Genomic DNA, 18136 nt, shown 5'->3' on the forward strand with positions numbered 1-18136 from the left:
GCGCCGGGCGGGCGGCCCGGGCCGGAAGGACTGGCCTGGCGGGAGCGGAGGGGGCTCGGAGCCCGGCGCAGGGCGGGCGGCACGGGGAAGGCCATGGCTGGGGACCGCGCTTCAGGCCGGACGGCCCTACCCCCAACCCGCGGGACTCTGGGAGCGGCAGGGGAAGGGTCGCCCGAGCCCTCCTGGAAGCGGCCGCCGCTCGGGGCGCACCGCGGCGCGCGGGGCGGGGCGGGTGGCTGCGGCACTGGGGCGGCTGGGGCGGGCCCGCCGCTCTGTAATCGGATCCGGGGAGGGGGCGGGGAGGGGCCGGGCCGGGCGGGCCGGGGGGTGGGGGGGGGGCGCGGAGCCGGGCTCCGGGCCGGCCGGGCTCCGCGCCTGTCAAACCCCTCATTGTTCGCAGCTGATGTCACTCGCAGTTGTGAGCGGCCGCCTCTCCCGGGGACAATGTGGGACTGAGCGGCCCAGCCGCCGTGCCGCCGCCGCCGCCGCCGCAGGACAGCCCCAGCGAGGTAGGGCGCGGGCCGGGCGGGGCACGGCGGGCCGCGAAGTTTGGGGGTTCGCCTGGGGGCAGGGAGCCCGCGCCTGGATCCCTCGGTTGGGGTCCGGGGTTTGTGAGACTGCGAGGAACACGTTCCCTGTCCCACACGGCTGAGGCCTGCACAGGTGGGGGGCGCTGGTCTGCCAGAGGCGCTGTCGCACGGGGGGGGGGGGGGGGGGACTTCCTGGACCTTAGATCCCAGATTTGAGGCCCCCATCCCACTCGCTGTTTCTGTCCTTTGGGCCTGCTCCTCTCTCTGCCTCCTACCCTGGGTTCTGGTTCTGCTCCATCTCTGCCCTCATCTGCCACTCCCCTGTAGCTCCTGGCTGGGCACACACCCCTTCCCATCTTCTGCAGTCCTTGGGGGAGCCGGATGCAGACTTCCAGGCCAGGGGTGTATGGAGATGACAGCTGGGGGCTCAGAGTGGTCCCTCTTGCCCCATAGCTCTTCAGCCCTTCAGTTCTGACCTAGCTTCTTGGCTGGGGTCCTGGGGGGTGGGGGTGGGAGGCTCTGCTACTCACTTCAACCTGGCCCTCATGCCTGCCTGGCCAGGAGAGGGAGGTGCCCGCCTCCTCTCTCCCCTATCCCTGGCCCGCCATCTTGAGACCTGTGGCACCCAGTGCCCCACCCGGCCCCAGCACCCAGGGGAGTGGTCTCCAAGGTGATGCACCCAGGGCCAGTTGCATTCCTTTCTCCCCACCAAGCCCAGGATGCTCATGTTCGTGCTGAACCAGCAGGACATGTGTCCCCAGGGGCTCGCCATCCGCCACAAAGGCTCTTAAAACCCATGAACTCCCTAAGAGCTGAGCTCATGCCCTCCCTGTTCCCTGGGTCACCCTTGTTGCCTCAGGACCAGTACCTGGGACCCTCTTCTTTCCCCATCTGAAAAAATCCCCTGGCCTTCCCAGGTCCTGGAGCCCCCTCAACCTCCAGGGCACCCCCATCCCAGCCCCCACCCCCTAGCCTTCATCAGCATGCAGGCTCAGGCTGCCCAAACACAAGGGGATTGTTCTTCTTGCATGCTCAGGGTGGGGGGCTGGGAGCAGGCAGCCCACACACCCTGGCAGGCCCAGGCCACGAGGAGGCTGGCTTGCCCCACCCTGTGTCCCCAGACAGGCTGTCCACCCTCCCTACTCCCATCACTGCTGCCCCTCCAGCCTCCATCACCATTGCCCAGTGGCGCTGACATCTTGAGGAAAGAGCTCTGAGCTGCACAGGTAGACCCCTGGGTTCTCCAGCTCTGCCAGTTGCCTCCCATGTAGCCTTAGAAATATTTCCCTTCCTCTCTGGGCCTCAGGCCCCTCTTGTGATTGGTGAAGCCTTTCCAGCTGTGACAGGCTGAGCCCAACTCGACTCTGTGAAACGTACTCCACCCCCCAGCTCTTATTCCAGTCCCCCTCTTGTGTGAGGAGACCCATTCTGCTCCCACCCTCTGAAAACCTAAAGCACAGCCCAAATCCCTCACCCCAGCAGCATACCTAGGGAGCTCCTAGTCCTGGTAAAATGGCAGGAGTAGGGCTGGGGATGCTGAGAAAGGAACCAGGCATCCTGTCCAGGTAGGTCCTACCTCTGCCCATGTGACTGGCCCCTCACATCTGGATCTTCTCACTCTACTCTCATTACTCCTCTGGGACCCTCAGCCCCATCTTTGGTTCCAAATGTCCCCAGGCCCCATGAACCTTAACTCTTCTCCTTGCACACTGACCCTGGTCCTGTCTCAAATTTCCTCTTTCTGGAGCTCTGTGTATAGTGGAAAGACAGGCTCAGAAATGCCCAACGGGGACTTCTTTGAGTTGCAGCAACATCTTTGAGGGGCACAGAGGCCTGAGTGATCACATCTGACTTGGAAGCCTGGGGAGGGCTTCACAGAGGAGGTGACATTTGAGAAGGATTTTGACAGAGAGTGGAGAGGATGGGTGTTTTGAACTGAGGTAAGCCTGGATAAAGGCCTGAAGGGCTGGAGGTGCTACATGTGTTCTGCAGCCTGCCATATGTGAAGGATGGGGTGGAGATGAGACGAGAGACGGGGGCTGAATCACGAAGGTCCTTGATGGTCTGTCCATGGAGCTCAGGCTTTATTCTTTGGGCACTGGGGAGCCATGGGTGGCTGTTGAGCAGCAGAGTAAGTATACAGTTTTCAGCACGAAGAATGGAAGCTAGAGGTTTTTCTCAGTGTAGGTGAGAGAGTGAGGGGATGGGTACCATGAGGAGGCTGTGTCCTTTCTCCTGGAGCCAAGCCTGGGCCCGGACTTGACTTGGTTTCCCTTGGTTCTGAAGATCCCTGGGGGCTGCCTAATGATGCTGTACGGAAGCTGTAGCATTTCTGGCACCTGCCAACTTGTCAGAGCTGCCTTTCCCTTCCTGGCACTTTGTCTATGTGGCAGATCTGAATCAAGAAGCCAGAGGCTGGAGCTTGTGGACCCCAGGATGCTCACCTGAGGCTCCCCACTCCCCTCCTCCTCTCTCAACTGCAGATGATTGGCCATCCCCAGAGGCTGGGAGGCCAAGAGGCTGGGCACATGTGTCCAAGGACGCTGGGGCAATTCTTATGAAGGCCTGGCTAGTTAGGAGGGTGAGCATCTCCGAAGAAAGGATTGGGCAGGAGTGTTAGGAGCCCTCGATGCAGACCTGCTCAGGCCCAGGGTCCACCCTCACCACACCCTGCCTCCCCGGATGCTCCGAGCCATTCCCCAGCATCGCTGGGTGTGGCTAGCATGGCTGCTTTGGGAGTGGGAATAGGAGAAGGAGGCTGCTAGGTGGAGAGCTGGGGGTGCTGAGGGGATGTGGGGGGATGTGAGAGGGAGAGTGAAGCCCAGGTGGGTCCACAGGCCCTAGCTGGTCCAGACATTCTGGCCAGCAGAGCAGAGGGAATCCCCCAAGGGGCGGTCCAGTCTACTTGAATCGCCTGGCCCCAGGAGCCCTCCCCTCCCCCGGATTGTTCTTGTTCCAGAACAAAGGCAGGGTGGACACTTGATCCCTGCATGTGGGGGGAGCTGGCTAAGCCCCCAGCCCTTTGATTGGGCAGCTGTCATGGGAGAGAGACAGCTGGGGGGGAGGGGCAGGAAGGGGGCAGCCGCCATCGCTTACACAGCTGTCACCGCCCGCCCCCCCGCCACCTCCTCCAGCCTGAGTGGCAGAAAGCCAGGGACAGAAGTGGGCACTGGGGCTGGGGAGGGGGCCTGGGAGTCAGGAGGGAATGCCCGAGGTCAGAGGCCTGGTGTGAGCTTGGTGTGTCCTGCCAGGGAGCCATGCTGACCAGAGGGGGCTGGGCATCCTCGGAGGTGAGCTGGAGGTCACTGTGGCATGTTGTGTGGCTGCCACGTGGGTGGCCCAGTAAAGACCCAGGGCCCACCAGGCTGGAGCAACAAATAACTCCCTAGATCCCCGGTGAGGGCAGGGGGAGCCAGTGATGCCTAATGGGGCTGCTTGTTCCTTGGGCCCTAGGAGAATAATTTGGAAGACATGGGTTAGAACCCCTTGTTCTTGCCTAAAGATGGGAAAGACCTTGAGAGTCTCTCAGAATAGGAAGGGCGCAGATAGACCAGCAACTCTCTCCCTACCCCCAGCCCCTAAACACAATGCAGGTGGGTAAACCAAGGTCTAGGTCAGGTGAGGACCTGGGCAAAGTTACCCACTGGACTTGGCGCGGTGGGTCTCTGCTGGAGACCCAGGCATCTTTTCATGGCAAAAGCTGTAGTTCTGGCCATGTTCCAGCCCTCCTGCCCCATTTTTCATGAAGCCACGAGAGGTCATGTGGAGATGGTTTGGGGACAATGTCAGGTCTCCCACTGGTTACCATCCCAAGGGGGTCCTTGAACCCCAGAAAATTTTGGAACTTAAGACTGAGGCCCTGGACAAGTTGTCAGTCCTTTCCAAATAGGATCCCTGTCTACTAGCCAGGCAAAGGTCTCAGAGACAACTGAAGCCCAATCCCCGCTTTGGAAGGAGCCTGCCCTCCAGGAAGAGGACTAACAGATCCAGACAGGAGCAGCCTGAAAGGGGAGGCAGGTGGGGCTTTGGATAACCTCACACTAGCAATGCTAGTCCCACCGCGTCCCACCTCTCTGTGACCTTGGGCAGGTTACTGATCCTCTCCAGGCATCAGATTCTCCTTCTGTGCAGTGAATTCATCTGCTCAGCTAACCAGTATGTTAGCTGAGTTCCAGCTGAGCTCAGTATGTTCTGAGCACCTTCTCTGGCCTGGCTCTGAACTGAGCCCTGGGGACATAAGGAGAAGGCAGCAGCCTTGGCTCCTGCTCCAAGGGGCTCCTGGGCTTGGCTGTCCAGAGAGGCAGAAACCAAGCACGTCATCACAAGTGCTTTGATGGGGGAAGTGCAGGCAGCTGGGGGAATGTCTAGCAAGGGCAGCCAGCATGACGCTGGCCAGGATGCTCGGAGAGCACAGTCCCTGCATCCACTGCTCATCTCCACCCTCTGGAGTCCCTATGGCAGAACTCAAATAGAAGGAGGAGCAGCTGTGCCCAGGGGAGCAGGGTGTCACCTCCGCTGGATAGGTGAGGAAACAAAGACCTTATGCCATACGGTGGCTTGCTGGGGCTTCTAAGAAGGAGCCAGGCTGGGAGCCCCCTTCACCTTCCGTGCTCAAGCTCTGTCTAGCAAGGGGAGTTCAGAAGAGGGTGCTGGACAGAACTCCATGCCCTTTCCTGTCATGTCGGGATGGGGCCAGGGGGCTGAGGAGGAAGGCGCCCAGAGACTTCTGGAGTGTTCCAAGCCCAGCACACTCATCCTTCACCCCACACCCTTCTGGTCATGAGGAATTTGCAGTGTTAGGGCTTGGTCTTGGCCCAGACTTAGCACCAGTTAGTCCCACTCCCTGTGTTCCCCATAGGGTTCTGGTCCCCCAGTGAGCTCCCCATCAAGGCTGAGCCTTGGCAGGAGACAGACGCCTAAGGAGAGGGATTTCCAAGCAGGATTAAGGTTCAGGATTAAGTTGGGGCATGAAAAAGGGTCGGGTGGGGAGGGCCGACTGCTGAGCTAATCCCAGCAGCTAATCTCAGGCTCCACCTTTCTCCATCAGTTAATGGCCTTGACATTCCCGCAGCCCACCAAATCCTTTTCTTACCCATCACGCAATCCCAGGGAGAGGTATTCCCTCCACTTCATGAGTGAGGAAATTGAGACTCAGAGCCCAGGTGACTTGTTTCTGGTACAGTAGAAAGTGTTCCAGGCTGGGAATGTGGCCAGCCTGGACACTTCTTACCTCCTGTTCCCAAGGCCATTTCCAGCACACAGGAGAGAGATTGGAAACCAACGTGCAGAACTGGCAGTCCCCTGACATGCTGTGCCCCACCCACTGCAGCCCAGTGCTGAATGAACCCTGCCCAGAGGTGTCTGTAATGAGCCTCTGCCCTAGTGACTTCTGGTAGGTGGGAGGTATGCCTCAATTCCCCCCTCAACCCCTGCCTCAAGCCTTTACCAGGCAGGGGCAAGACCTGACCACACCCGAGGCCTCCCTCGCTTCAAGACTTCCCATGGCTGCTCCAGCTTCCTCCCCAGCTGCTCTTCTGTGCTCCATCCAGTAGAGGTTCTGGCTGCTGGACGCAAGTGCCTCTCTTATGGAGTAAGCTTTCAGCCTGAGCTCCACCTTCAAGGCCCAATCCACAGAGGTTCCCTCTTCCAAGAGGTCAGGGAGGAGGCTCTCCTCTCTGGACTCCTATAGGCTTCCTAGTTAATTATTTATTTTAGTGTCTCAGGGTAAGGGAAAGACTAGGTACCTACCATATATGTGCTTATTGTTTTAATTCTCATCACTCTTTGGAGATGGGAATTTGTATCCCCCTTCTACAGATGGGGAAGCTGAGGCTCAGAGGGTTGAATGGCTCCCCAGGCTTGCACAGCTCGTGAGACACACATAAGCACCTGGTCAGAGGAATGTGTGGCACTCCAGGTCCATGCAGTCTCTTTCCTCTGGGAGTTTGATTAGCCTAGCTCTGGGGTCCCCATGTAAGGGCAGGGACAGGGTGAACTGGGCTCCTCTCGAACCCCTCTTTGACTGCCCCTCCCAGAGCCGGCCAGGTTGCAGCGTGGACACATTTGCAGGTCGCTGTGGCCCCAGCCTCGCCTGACAGAATGAGCGGCTCGGATGGGGGACTGGAGGAGGAGCCAGAGCTCAGCATCACCCTCACGCTGCGGATGCTGATGCATGGGAAGGTGAGTGGGAGGTGGAGGGCAAGGCGAGGTGAGGCTGGGCTGGGCTGGGTTTCACTGGCTATCCCAATGGGGAGGGGCTGGGCCTGGGCACTGGCACCCATCTGACGACTCTTGTCTTGTCCGCAGGAAGTGGGCAGCATCATCGGGAAGGTAGGTGCCCAGCTCTGCTCTGTACATCCCCCTCCAGCTGAGGCTTCAGCCCAGGGAAGGAGGCTGTGACCTCTAAGTTAAGAGCGATTCTGTTTTTTTTCTCCCACAGAAGGGCGAGACTGTAAAGCGAATCCGGGAGCAGGTGAGGATGGAGTCTGGGGGAGGAGCCCAGGGCACTTGATGTGGAGGGGAGATCCCTGCCCCACTTTCTCCCTGAACCACTCCTGGGCTGACCAGTGAGTGCCCCAGAGGGTGGCAGTTTTGAGCCTTGCCTGGGGCTTGGTGAGTGGGGCAGGCAGACAAGTTCTGGCAAGGGAGCAGGGAAGATGCCCCGCTGCCCGGCGCTCATTCTGTATCTGCAGAGCAGTGCCCGGATCACCATCTCCGAGGGCTCCTGCCCCGAACGCATCACCACCATCACCGGGTCTACAGCGGCTGTCTTCCATGCAGTCTCCATGATTGCTTTCAAACTGGATGAGGTCCGTGGCTGGCCAGGGCAGGAGACCAAGAGTGGTTCCCTAGGAGGAACGCAACTCCGACTTCAGATAGTGGCTATGGGTGGGAGGGGAGGTCAAGCCCAGGGCAGTGTTCCCTTGAAGTGGGACTGGGGAAAGGGTACCCTCCTGACCCCTGGGCGGATGTAGCAGGGACGAGCATGGCCAACCCACTATCTCCCTGTCAGGACCTTTGTGCTGCTCCTGCAAATGGTGGAAATGTCTCCAGGCCTCCAGTGACCCTGCGCCTTGTCATCCCTGCCAGTCAGTGTGGCTCACTGATTGGGAAGGCTGGCACCAAGATCAAGGAGATCCGAGAGGTGAGGGGAGAGGGATACCGCACACAGGGAGTCCGGGGCAAGGGAGCAGTTGCAAGAGGGGTGTTGGGCTTATGGCGTCCTCCTGACTAGATAGCTCTGAGCCTAGGCAGCCCTTTTCTGGGTTATGGGAGCAGCCAGAAGTGGCCCCTGTTCTCTGTTTGCAGACTACAGGTGCCCAGGTACAGGTGGCAGGGGACCTGCTCCCCAACTCCACAGAGCGAGCTGTTACGGTGTCTGGGGTGCCTGATGCCATCATCCTGTGTGTGCGCCAGATCTGCGCTGTTATCCTGGAGGTGCTGCCCTGGGGCAGGGAGTGGGGGCAGGAGATGGGCCCTGGGTCTGCCTTGTCGGGCACCCCAAACCCTATGCCTGTGCCACAGGTGGAGCAGGGCAGGGCTGCAGGGATGGATGATGAGCTCCGGGGATCATGTGCATTTCCCTGGGGGTCATGGTGGGGGCCTGAGGCCACTGGGCAGTTGGGGAGGTTACTGGAGTCTGAGAAGGTCCTGACAGAGCCTCCCTGTTTTATGCCTTCCAGTCCCCACCCAAAGGAGCCACTATCCCCTACCATCCAAGCCTCTCCCTAGGTACTGTCCTTCTCTCTGCCAACCAGGTGAGGGGAATAACAGGAGCAGTGGGACACATTACTGGAGAAGGGGGATTGAGATGGAGGAGGGGATGGAAGAAGGAATCGGAAGTCCAGGGAGCAGGGAAGGAGTGACTGTCGCTGAACTGCCCTAATGTCACAGTAACCCCCTTTTCACCCACTTTGTCCCCACAGGGCTTCTCTGTCCAGGGTCAGTATGGGGCTGTTACCCCAGCTGAGGTGAGTGACCCATAGCCCAAGGCACCCCTTCCTGAACCATGCCTCCTCTGACCTCTGACCCCTCTTTGGCACAGGTCACCAAGCTCCAGCAGCTCTCAAGCCATGCGGTCCCCTTTGCCACACCCAGCGTGGTGCCAGGTGAGCCACCCCCGCACAAGGAGGCAGGGGAGGGTCCTAAGAGGGCACCCCCCTCCCTTCCAGGGAGAGTGGAAATGGTGGGGTGGGAAAGGTCCAGAACCACACTCAATCCCTCTTCTCCCCCTCAGGACTGGATCCCGGCACACAGACCAGCTCACAGGAGTTCTTGGTTCCCAACGACGTGAGCAGGGGATGGGATGGCTGGAGGGTGGGTAAGGGGCCTGAGGGTCTGCACCTCACCCAGGGTTGATTTCTATCTTCCCTTTAGCTGATTGGCTGTGTGATCGGGCGCCAGGGCAGCAAGATCAGCGAGATCCGGCAGATGTCAGGGGCACATATCAAGATCGGGAACCAAGCAGAGGGCGCTGGGGAGCGGCATGTCACCATCACTGGCTCTCCGGTCTCCATCGCCCTGGCCCAGTACCTCATCACTGCCTGGTGAGCGTGGGCTGGGCGGCAGCAGGGGAGCAGGTCACGGTTCTCATGTGCCCAAGAAAGGCAGGGGTGGGGAGAGGACAGCTGGCCTCCTCTCTCTGTCTGGGCCCGACCTCTGCCTCTCCTAACCCTACCCCAATTCCCCATGGTCTTCGCCTAATTCACCCTCTGTTGCCCCATCTCCCCCGTCTATATCCACCTCTCATTCTCCATTGCTGTCTCTTTTCCCTGGGTCTCTGGCAACCCCATTTCTCCCTGCACCTCATGCTATATCTGCTTGTCCTTTTTTCCCTTCCTCTTCCACATTTCCCATCTTCCCCTCAAACACATCCACCCCATGTGATTGTTCTCTGTTCACTGCCTCTCTCTTGCCTTCCATCTAATCTCATGCCCATCTCTGCCCTCATTGTCCCTCTCTCACTCCCACTTTCCCCTTCGTCTCCCCTCTATATCCCTCTCTCCAGTCTAGAGACGGCCAAGTCTACCTCTGGGGGGACGCCCGGCTCGGCCCCCGCAGACCTGCCTGCCCCCTTCTCGCCACCCCTGACGGCCCTGCCCACAGCTCCCCCAGGCCTGCTGGGCACACCCTATGCCATCTCCCTCTCCAACTTCATCGGCCTCAAGCCTGTGCCCTTCTTGGCTCTACCACCTGCTTCCCCAGGGCCGCCGCCGGGCTTGGCGGCCTACACTGCCAAGATGGCAGCGGCTAATGGGAGCAAGAAGGCTGAGCGGCAGAAATTCTCCCCCTACTGAGGCCAGATGAGGTACAGGCAGGGGCAGGCAGGACCACCAGCAGGGGGCTGCCTCCGCACCCTGCCCGCCCAAGGAGACTCCACCCTGGGGTCCTAAACGCCGCTAACGCCCAGACGCATGGATGCACCCCCTACCCTGCCTCCGTCTATGGGAGTTCCTTCTCTCAGAGTGGGGGCAGTTTCTGGCCCAGGGGTCTGAGCTGCGGCAGCCCCAGGGCAGGGGACGTACCTCTTCAGCTCTGTGCTTGGATACAGGGAGCAGCCAGGAGACTCCCTAGTGCCCCCACCATGGGGGGTGTCACTCACACACTCCCCATCCCTTAGGGCTTCCTAGCCTACTGCATCCTTTTGGGAGTCAGGGAGGAGGGCCCGGGGGGTAGCTGGGGCCAGGCTTCTCTCCCCACCACCTGCAGATTTCTTGCTGCTTCCACTGATACCCTTTTGACTGGAATGAACTGGCTGGGCTTATCAGGGGGCACCCTAAAGAGGGGGCACTGCCAGGTAGCTGGGGGAGTGGCATGGGGCAGGGGCCCAGTTCTCAGCAGCAGACACTCTGTACAGTTTTTTCAATCCCTGTTTTTGAATAAATATTCTCAGCGACCAGAAAGTTGTGAAATACTGGTGTTGTGGGCAGCAAAACCTCCAGAAAATGGGTGCAGCTGAGGTCCTGGAGGACGACCCCCATGTGTGAATCCACCAACCTCAATTAGGCCTCCGCCCCTTCCACACGCCAGTTCTGGTCCTTCAGGACCCTTTGGGGATGAAGTCGTCCAGCCTCCTACTTCTAACACCAAACTGGTCCAGTTGTCTTCTGGGCATTTTAGAAGCAGATGGAGGAGTTTCAGTAGCTTTGTCCAGACTCTCCTTGGTGCAGATGTCAGGGAAGTCGTTCCGAGTGTCTCTCCAGTGGTTCTTCCTGCTGTGGCTGTAACGCAGATACTGTCCTGCTTGGCGGATCACTTTGGTTGTGAGCCCTTAGGGCCCTCTTCTCTGTAACACCTGCCCACCTTGGCGTGGGGACCACCTGTGAGTTTCACAAACCACCTATGCTGGAGGGGCCCTTAGAGATGCTGCAGGGTGCAGATGGGAAAGCTGAGGCCTAAGGAAGGGTCGGCCTGTGCACAATGCTATGCAGTGTTGGGCCCAGACCCCAGGATTCCTGGCTCTCAGAAGTCCGTGGGCCTCAAAAGCCTGCAGATACCCTTTCTCCTCCTGTTCCAGAGCCAGATGTCCAGCAGGGCACCTGCTGTGACCTGTGCAGGGGCTGGATGAGCCCCCACGGAAACCACCCTCCTTCTGCTCAGGAGAGAGAACTCTCAGGTGGCCCCTGGTATACTGGGGCTCCGCCCTCCTGCCAACTCGGGGGTCTGTTCTGGAGCCTCAGAAGGGCCTACGGCAGGGCCCTCTGAGGGTCTCTGGAGGCACTGCAAGAGTGCCCGCGGGTGCCAGGCTTGCGGAGTGCAGGCCCGCAGAGGTCCAGGCAGTGCACGGCGAGAGAGGCGGCCCAGTGCCAAGCGCACGGGGCGCTGCAGCAGCCCATACAGGAAGGGGTGAGCCGCGAAGGCCGAGTAGGCGACCCAGGTGACAGCCGCCTCGGCTTCCGCGGCCCGCGCTGCGGGCGCCAGGCACGCGCAGCCATAAGGCAGCCAGCAGGCTGCAAACTGGCCCACGGCTAGCGCTGGGGCCAGGGCCGCCTTGCCCCCGGGCAGGCGAGGCCGGAGGGGCGGCAAGATGGAAAGGCGGCTATCCAGAGAGTCCGAGCGGAGTCGGGACCCGCGCGCCGGCCGTGGGGGCCTCAGGGCAGCGCGACGCGCCACCACGAAGATGCCGCCGTAGGCGCCGAGCAGCAGGAGGGCGGGCAGTGCGAAGGCCAGCAGGGCCCAGAGCGGCCGGAAGGGCCCGAGGCCCCCAGCCAGGACCGAGCAGCGAGCTGGAGCAGGGGGCGGTGCGGGCGGCGGCCCGAGCAAGGAGAGCGCGCCCAGCAGCCCAGCCGCGGCCCACACGGCGGTGAGCACGAGCACAGGCGGCGGCCGAGAGCCTGGCCGCAGCGGGTGCACTATGAGGCGGTAGCGTGCCAGACCAAGTGCGGCCACCCCGAGCGTGCAGGCCGGCAGCAGAGCGGCGGAGAGAAAGCGAGCTGCGCGGCACGGCGCGGGGCCCAGGCGCACGCGGCCCAGCCCGGGCGGCGGTGCGGCCAGCAGGCCCAGTGGCATGATGGAGGCGGCCGCCAGCAGGTCCACAACGCACAGGTGCGCCAGGTAGAGCGCGTCGCGCAGTCCCGGCGTGCGCAGCACCACTACCAGCAGCGCGCCATTGCCTAGCAGTGCCCCCACCTCCACGACAGCTGCCAGGATCAACCCCACCGAGCCTGCGACTTCTGAGGCGTTCAGCCCTGTGGAGTTGGCCATTTGGGCTCTCAGGCTTCACCTTGCACTGGGATGTAGATGGCAGAATGGAGCCTACAGCGGCAGGATTTCCATCACCTGTCCCCTGCTCCTCTTGTCCCTTGCTCTTCCGGCCCCTCACCTCATTGGCTGCCCAGGAGGTGGCTCCGACGCCCAGGCTGCCATCCTCTTGGGGGCTTGGCCAGGCCCATGGAGGGGTGCAAGGATGAGTCTGCTGTCTTTCTCCCCTGCCCCAGCCCAGCTCCAGCAACTCAGCCCCTGTCGGAGATGGTACTGGCTGTCACTCTGATGTTGCCACACAGGGCTGGCAAGGGAGGGCAGGGCCTGGCGCCAGCCCCCTGGGTCCTAGCAGCTGCCAGCTGAAGGCTGGAGGCTCTGCTGTGGAAGTGCCTGGGGGTGCCTCTAGGGTGGCAGGGTGGAGGACAGAGCAGGCACAGACCTGGAGCTTAGACTTCAGAAGGTTAGAGTGTGAGCTTTGGAGTCACCCAGAGCCTGCTCTACCTTTCTCAGTGGTGAGAAGTGGCCCCCCATTTTCTGTCTTCCCCCATCCTCATCAGTGGGGGTAATCACAGCATTTTGCTCTCATATTAAAGGGAAACTGAGGTACCAGTGAGACAAAAGCTGAAACCGGAGGACCCTTAGGCATGCCCTGGCCCCCTAAGAGGGCTAGTTCTCTCGGAAAGAAAGGAGGCTGGAAAAGTAAGAGAAAAGCATAGGACATGGCACATAGTAGGTGCTCAGCTAATATTAACTTCACACAGAATAGGTTCTCCATGATACTGTGTGGGATAAGTGAGAGGAGGCCCTAACAGGTGCCCTTCTGGTAAAAGCACTCTGAATCTTCTTTTTCTTCCCTTTTTTTTTTTTTTTTTTTTTTGAGACAGGGTCTCTGTTGCCCAGGCTGGAGTGCAGTGGCACAATCTTGGCTCACTGTAATCTCTGCCTCCCAGGCTCAAACGATCCTCCCACCTCAGCCTCCCAAGTACCTGGCACTACAGGCACGAACCACCACACCTGGCTAAACACCCTGAATTTTCTTTAGGAAACCACCCCTCCCCAGTTCTCAGGACAGGAAGTTTGGGTGAACAAGATCCTCACCCTCCATTTTCCTGATTAAGCACAAAACCCAGTCCTGACTAATCAGTGAATGGCAGGGTTCCCTGCCCCAATGTGGTTGGCTCATGGAAAGCCATATAACTCCAGTAGGGCATATGCCCCCAGGTGTAGTCACACAGTTTCATGGCAAAACCCCATCTATAGTCTGATAGCTTGCATTGGTATCTGAAGCCTCTTCCTCTTTTCTTGGGTATCCAGCTGCCTTTTCAACATTTCCCCCCAGGACTTTCACTAATGGGCATCTAAAACTTCCTATGTCCAAAACAGAACCATGACTCTTGACCCCTCCCCAGCAGCCTGCTCCTCCCAGAATCTTCTCCATCTTGGTGAACTCCATCTCAGGATGCCTCCCTCTCCCCCACGCCCTATATCCAATCCGCTGAGGTCTCTGGAATCCAGCCATTTCTCACCATCACCATCAAACTGGTCCCAGCCACCACCACCTCTCACCTGGACCATTTCAGCATCCTTCTAGCTGGTCTCCTGGCCTCGGCTCCTGCACCTTGTGCTGGCCATCTGCCTTGTTTGCCCTCAGATTCATTCCCTTCTTTCCCAGTGCCTTCCTAGGAACTATATTTCCCAGGCTCCTTTGTCAACTGACTTTGGGTATGTTCAGCCAATGAAAGTTACCAGCAAAAGACTGGCGGATGGGAGGAGGGAAGAAGCCAGGATTTATTGCCCTCTGAAGCTCAGCCAGGGGCTCCCTTCAGGTGGCCCCCTCTGTGTTTCTGGCTCCTGCAGGGCGACCCTAGCCTCTGGGATCAGAACACCATTCACTTCCTTTATCTCTCCAGTCTTAGGGTGGTAATGACTTCTGGCTGTTGCTAATCTTTGGATTGCCTCATCATCCCCCATTTGGTCATTCAATTCTTTCCCTGTATCAAATTTCCCTTGTCTGAAATACCTAGGTAATTTCTGTTTTGCTGACTGGATGTTAACTGACATATACTCTACAGTCCACTCTCTACACAGTGGCTGAAGTGGATCCCTCTAAAAACAAAGCAGATGGGGGCATGACCCAGCTCTCATACCTCCAAGAACTTCCCGTCATCAGAATAGATCAGAATAGAATCTCGGCTCCTCTGTGATGGGAGCCAGGCCCTTTTATCTGCCTTTTCTGCCCCTTTCTGAGCTCACCCTCCTCCTTGCCCGCAGTATTTCTAGCCACAGCAGTCTGCTTGTGTTCCTTCCGCCCTTCAAGCCAGTTTCTTTGCATTTGCTGTTTCCATTGCAAGAACACCCTTGCTGCAGATCTGTCCATGGCTTGCTCCCTCACATGATTCAGGTCTCTGCTCGAGAGGGACCTTCAGCGACCATCCTTTTTTTTTTTTTTTGAGACGGAGTCTCACTCTGTCGCCCAGGCTGGAGTGCAGTGGCGCATCTCAGCTCACTGCAAGCTCCATCTCCCGGGTTCACACCATTCTCCTGCCTCAGCCTCCCGCGTAGCTGGGACTACAGGAGCCCGCCACCACGCCCAGCTAATTTTTTTGTATTTTTTTTAGTAGAGATGGGGTTTCACTGTGTTAGCCAGGATGGTCTCGATCTCCTGACCTCATGATCCACCCGCCTCAGCCTCCCAAAGTGCTGGAATTACAGGCATGAGCCACTGTGCCCGGCCTCTTTTTTTTTTTTTTTTTTTGAGATGGGTTCTCACTCTGTCACCCAGGCCAGAGTGCAGTGGCACGATCTCAGCTCACTGCAAGCTCCACCTCCCAGGTTCACGCTATTATCCTGCCTCAGCGTCCCGGGTAATTGGGACTATGGGCACCCACCACCACACTTGGCTAATTTTTTTGTTGTTGTTGTATTTTTAGTAGAGATGGGATTTCACCGTGTTAGCCAGGATGGTCTCGATCTCCTGACCTCGTGATCTGCCTGCCTCGGCCTCCCAAAGTGCTGGGATTACAGGCGTGAGCCACTGCGCCCGGCCTTTTTTTTTTTTTTGAGATGGGTTCTCTGTCACCCAGGCTGGAGTGCAGTGGTATGATCTCAGCTCACTGCAAGCTCCACCTCCCGGGTTCACACCATTATCCTGCTTCAGCGTCCTGACTAGTTGGGACTGTGGGCACCCACCACCGAACTTGGCTAATTTTTTTTTTTTTTTTTGGTATTTTTGGTAGAGACGGGGTTTCACCGTGTTAGCCAGGATGGTCTCGATCTCCTGACCTTGTGATCCACCTGCCTCGGCCTCCCAAAGTGCTAGGATTACAGGCGTGAGCCGCTGCGCCCAGCCTGCGACCATCTTTTCTAAAATTTTTCCACCTTCCCATCACTCAAATCCTTTTATCCTGCTTTATTTTTCTTCCCAGCACTTTCCCTACCTGCTATGGTATTTCATATTTATGCATACATTTGATTAGAGCCTGCTTTACTAAAATGTAAGCTCCATGAGAGCAGGGACCTCATCTGAGCCTCACTTGTGCCTGTGGCCCTAGCACCCCTCACAGACACAGGGTCAGCATCGCTGCAGATCTAGATGGTGAAGACAGCACATGGACCTCTTGGTTTAACTAATTTTGTGTTGGAATTCAAAGGGCTCCAGTGCAGTTCTCCATTATTCAGATGAGAAAAGTAGGGCCTGCCCGGAGAGTGGAGAAATGGGTCCCAGGTCACACAGCTGAGTTGGACCTGGAATCCAGGTCACTTGCTTCCTAGAGCTCTGTCCACACAGGTGTCCCTTCCTGTCCTTGACTACAACTTGAACTTGGGCATTTGCCTGTAGGAAGTGAAGCTGAATTTTTGAAGTTTTGGTCCTTACCCAGGTAGCCCTGTAGGCCGGGGGCAGCCCCTGAGTTACCAGGGCCTGGAGAGAGCTCAGTAGGGCCAAGTGGGAACAGCAAATGAGAAAAGTGGACTGGGGAAGGCGACAGGGAGGGGTGGGGACTATGGTGGGTTGCAGAGTTCATGCTCCCTTCAACATCATCAATATAAATAAAAAATTAAAACACTTTGTTAGCATGTGTATGTATGTGTGTGTATTGCAAAATTTGCAAAAAAAAAAAAAAAATTAAATAAAAACACACACAGGAAGGATATATCAGAAACTAATGAAACTGGCTCCCTCCAGCAGGTGAGTAGGAATGGAGTAAGGGGGATAGAAGGACTCTTCTGAGCACACCTTGCATAGAATGGACCTTTTGGAACTATGTTAATGTTCCACATATTGAAAACAATAAAGTAACAAAGAAGAATGTAGACAGAAATGGCTGAGCCTACCTGTATTTCAAATGAATAACATAACTACATTGAAGAGAAAGAACCAATCCAAGTAACAACTGAACCTGTATTCAAACTGTTACTTTGACCATGGACCCTCAGTCTATAAAGACAAAAAAAAAAAAAAAAAAAAATACTGAGTAAGATCAGATACATCTTAAACTCTATTTAGAACATTTGTTTTTCACACGGTATTGGTATGGCAATTCTGAAACTCCTTTTTGTGTAGGATTGAGCAAATAAGTAGATACATTGATGTTGATGGAAACCCAGGTTCTTACTGTTTGAGAATCAAGGAAATAGGGAATTGGGGAAGAATGGAAGAACTCTGTGGTGTTTGATTGGAACTGCAGAAATACATATAGACAGATGTGTTTGTTATTTATTCACACATACATATTCCCTCTCCCCTTTCTTTTTTTCCTTTTTTATTTTTTAAGAGACAGGGTCTCAGTCTGTCATCCAGGCTGGAATGTAGTGTTGCAATCATAACTCACTGCAGCCTTGAACTCTTGGGCTCAAGAGATCCTCCCACTTTGGCCTCCCAAAGTGCTGGGATTACAGGTGACAGCCCCTGCGCCCAGCCACATATACACATTCCTTAGCTCTCTTTGCTGAAAGGACTTAAAAGCAATGACACCTCAGCACCAAGGAGCACATCTATTGCCCAGATCTTGGATTCTAAACATTTCCTGCTCCAGGAAACCAGGGCTCATCGGAGAAATAGTTGATTCCAGGTTTGTATGAGATGAACCTGGAACATCTTGTGATGCCAGAGAGAAAGGATGCGCTCAAAAAATGATCGGGACACAGAAGGGACCTTGTGCTGGCCAAATCTGGGACAATTTGAGGATCAAAGTAACTAATGACAGTAATGGATTATAACTCACTGAATAAAATCAAAATCCATGAGTCTACACTGTAATAAAGACAGAAAGGATAATGTAAACTAATACATATAAAAGGAATGATGGAGTTAGATAACTACCATTTGCAATCATCTTAGCAAAAATTGATTCAGGTAGTTGATTTCAATTATCATCGATGGATATTAAAGCTAGTGGGTGAAAGGTGATGAGGAAAGGGACATTTACACCCAACAGTATTTCCCCACAGATTATTGAGTAATTACAAAAGGGAGAAATGGCAGCTTCACAGTGGAGAAACATAGTGGACATCACCTTAATGGATGATTAAAATTATTTAACATCACCAAGAATGGGCCATGCCCCTACAGATGGAATTCCCTAAGGGCATATCATCTATGTTGCGTTCCTGCCCATGCAATACCTAAATCTAATCACGACAAAGCATTACAGAAACCTAAACTGAGAGACATTCTATAAAACAACTGGCCTGTATTCTTCAAGTGTCAAGAATGTCAAAGTTATAAAAGAAAAAAAAAAAAAAAAAGACTGAGGAGTGTTTTCAGATTAAAGGAGACTAAAGAGACACAACAACTAAATGCAATGTGCAACCCTAGCCTGGATGTTGGCCTGCTCCAGCAATGGCACCCCTTGTCTGTGGATAGGATGACCTGCCTGGTGATCACTGGCATTCCTGTCTGAACAGCC

General features: G+C 56.6%; 2 protein-coding genes across 13 annotated transcripts; one reads left to right on the plus strand and one right to left on the minus strand.

Annotated features, from left to right (window-relative positions):
* Window positions 1-336: 336 nt before the first annotated feature.
* Window positions 337-10429, plus strand: PCBP4 (poly(rC) binding protein 4). Of its 12 annotated transcripts, none has more exons than XM_030933119.1 (14): window positions 350-509; window positions 5775-6120; window positions 6566-6710; window positions 6837-6860; window positions 6970-7002; window positions 7223-7339; window positions 7543-7674; window positions 7839-7967; window positions 8213-8287; window positions 8456-8500; window positions 8575-8638; window positions 8767-8819; window positions 8907-9076; window positions 9538-10429. In XM_030933119.1, exons 2-14 carry the CDS (start codon window positions 6116-6118, stop codon window positions 9824-9826), a joined length of 1281 nt encoding a protein of 426 aa, XP_030788979.1. In that variant the 5' UTR covers window positions 350-509; window positions 5775-6115; the 3' UTR covers window positions 9827-10429. The 12 variants fall into 12 exon arrangements, with proteins under 12 accessions (XP_030789068.1, XP_030788979.1, XP_030789363.1 ...); XM_030933503.1 differs by having other exon boundaries at window positions 9735-10429; XM_030933236.1 differs by having other exon boundaries at window positions 5775-5922.
* Window positions 10382-12532, minus strand: GPR62 (G protein-coupled receptor 62). The gene has a single exon (XM_010365047.2). It carries the CDS (start codon window positions 12231-12233, stop codon window positions 11142-11144), a length of 1092 nt encoding a protein of 363 aa, XP_010363349.1. The 5' UTR covers window positions 12234-12532; the 3' UTR covers window positions 10382-11141.
* Between the last annotated feature and the right edge of the window lie 5604 nt (window positions 12533-18136).

This window comes from Rhinopithecus roxellana, chromosome 1 (assembly GCF_007565055.1).
Source record: "Rhinopithecus roxellana isolate Shanxi Qingling chromosome 1, ASM756505v1, whole genome shotgun sequence".
In the NCBI taxonomy this organism is placed as follows: domain Eukaryota; kingdom Metazoa; phylum Chordata; class Mammalia; order Primates; family Cercopithecidae; genus Rhinopithecus; species Rhinopithecus roxellana.

Coding starts and splice junctions, on each gene's coding strand:
- PCBP4 (XM_030933119.1), top strand. Junction 7,340..7,542: donor TTGCTTTCAAACTGGATGAG/GTCCGTGGCTGG, acceptor TCTCCCTGTCAG/GACCTTTGTGCTGCTCCTGC. Junction 7,968..8,212: donor TCTGCGCTGTTATCCTGGAG/GTGCTGCCCTGG, acceptor TATGCCTTCCAG/TCCCCACCCAAAGGAGCCAC.
- GPR62 (XM_010365047.2), bottom strand. CDS start 12,233: ATGGCCAACTCCACAGGGCTGAACGCCTCAGAAGTCGCAGGCTCGGTG.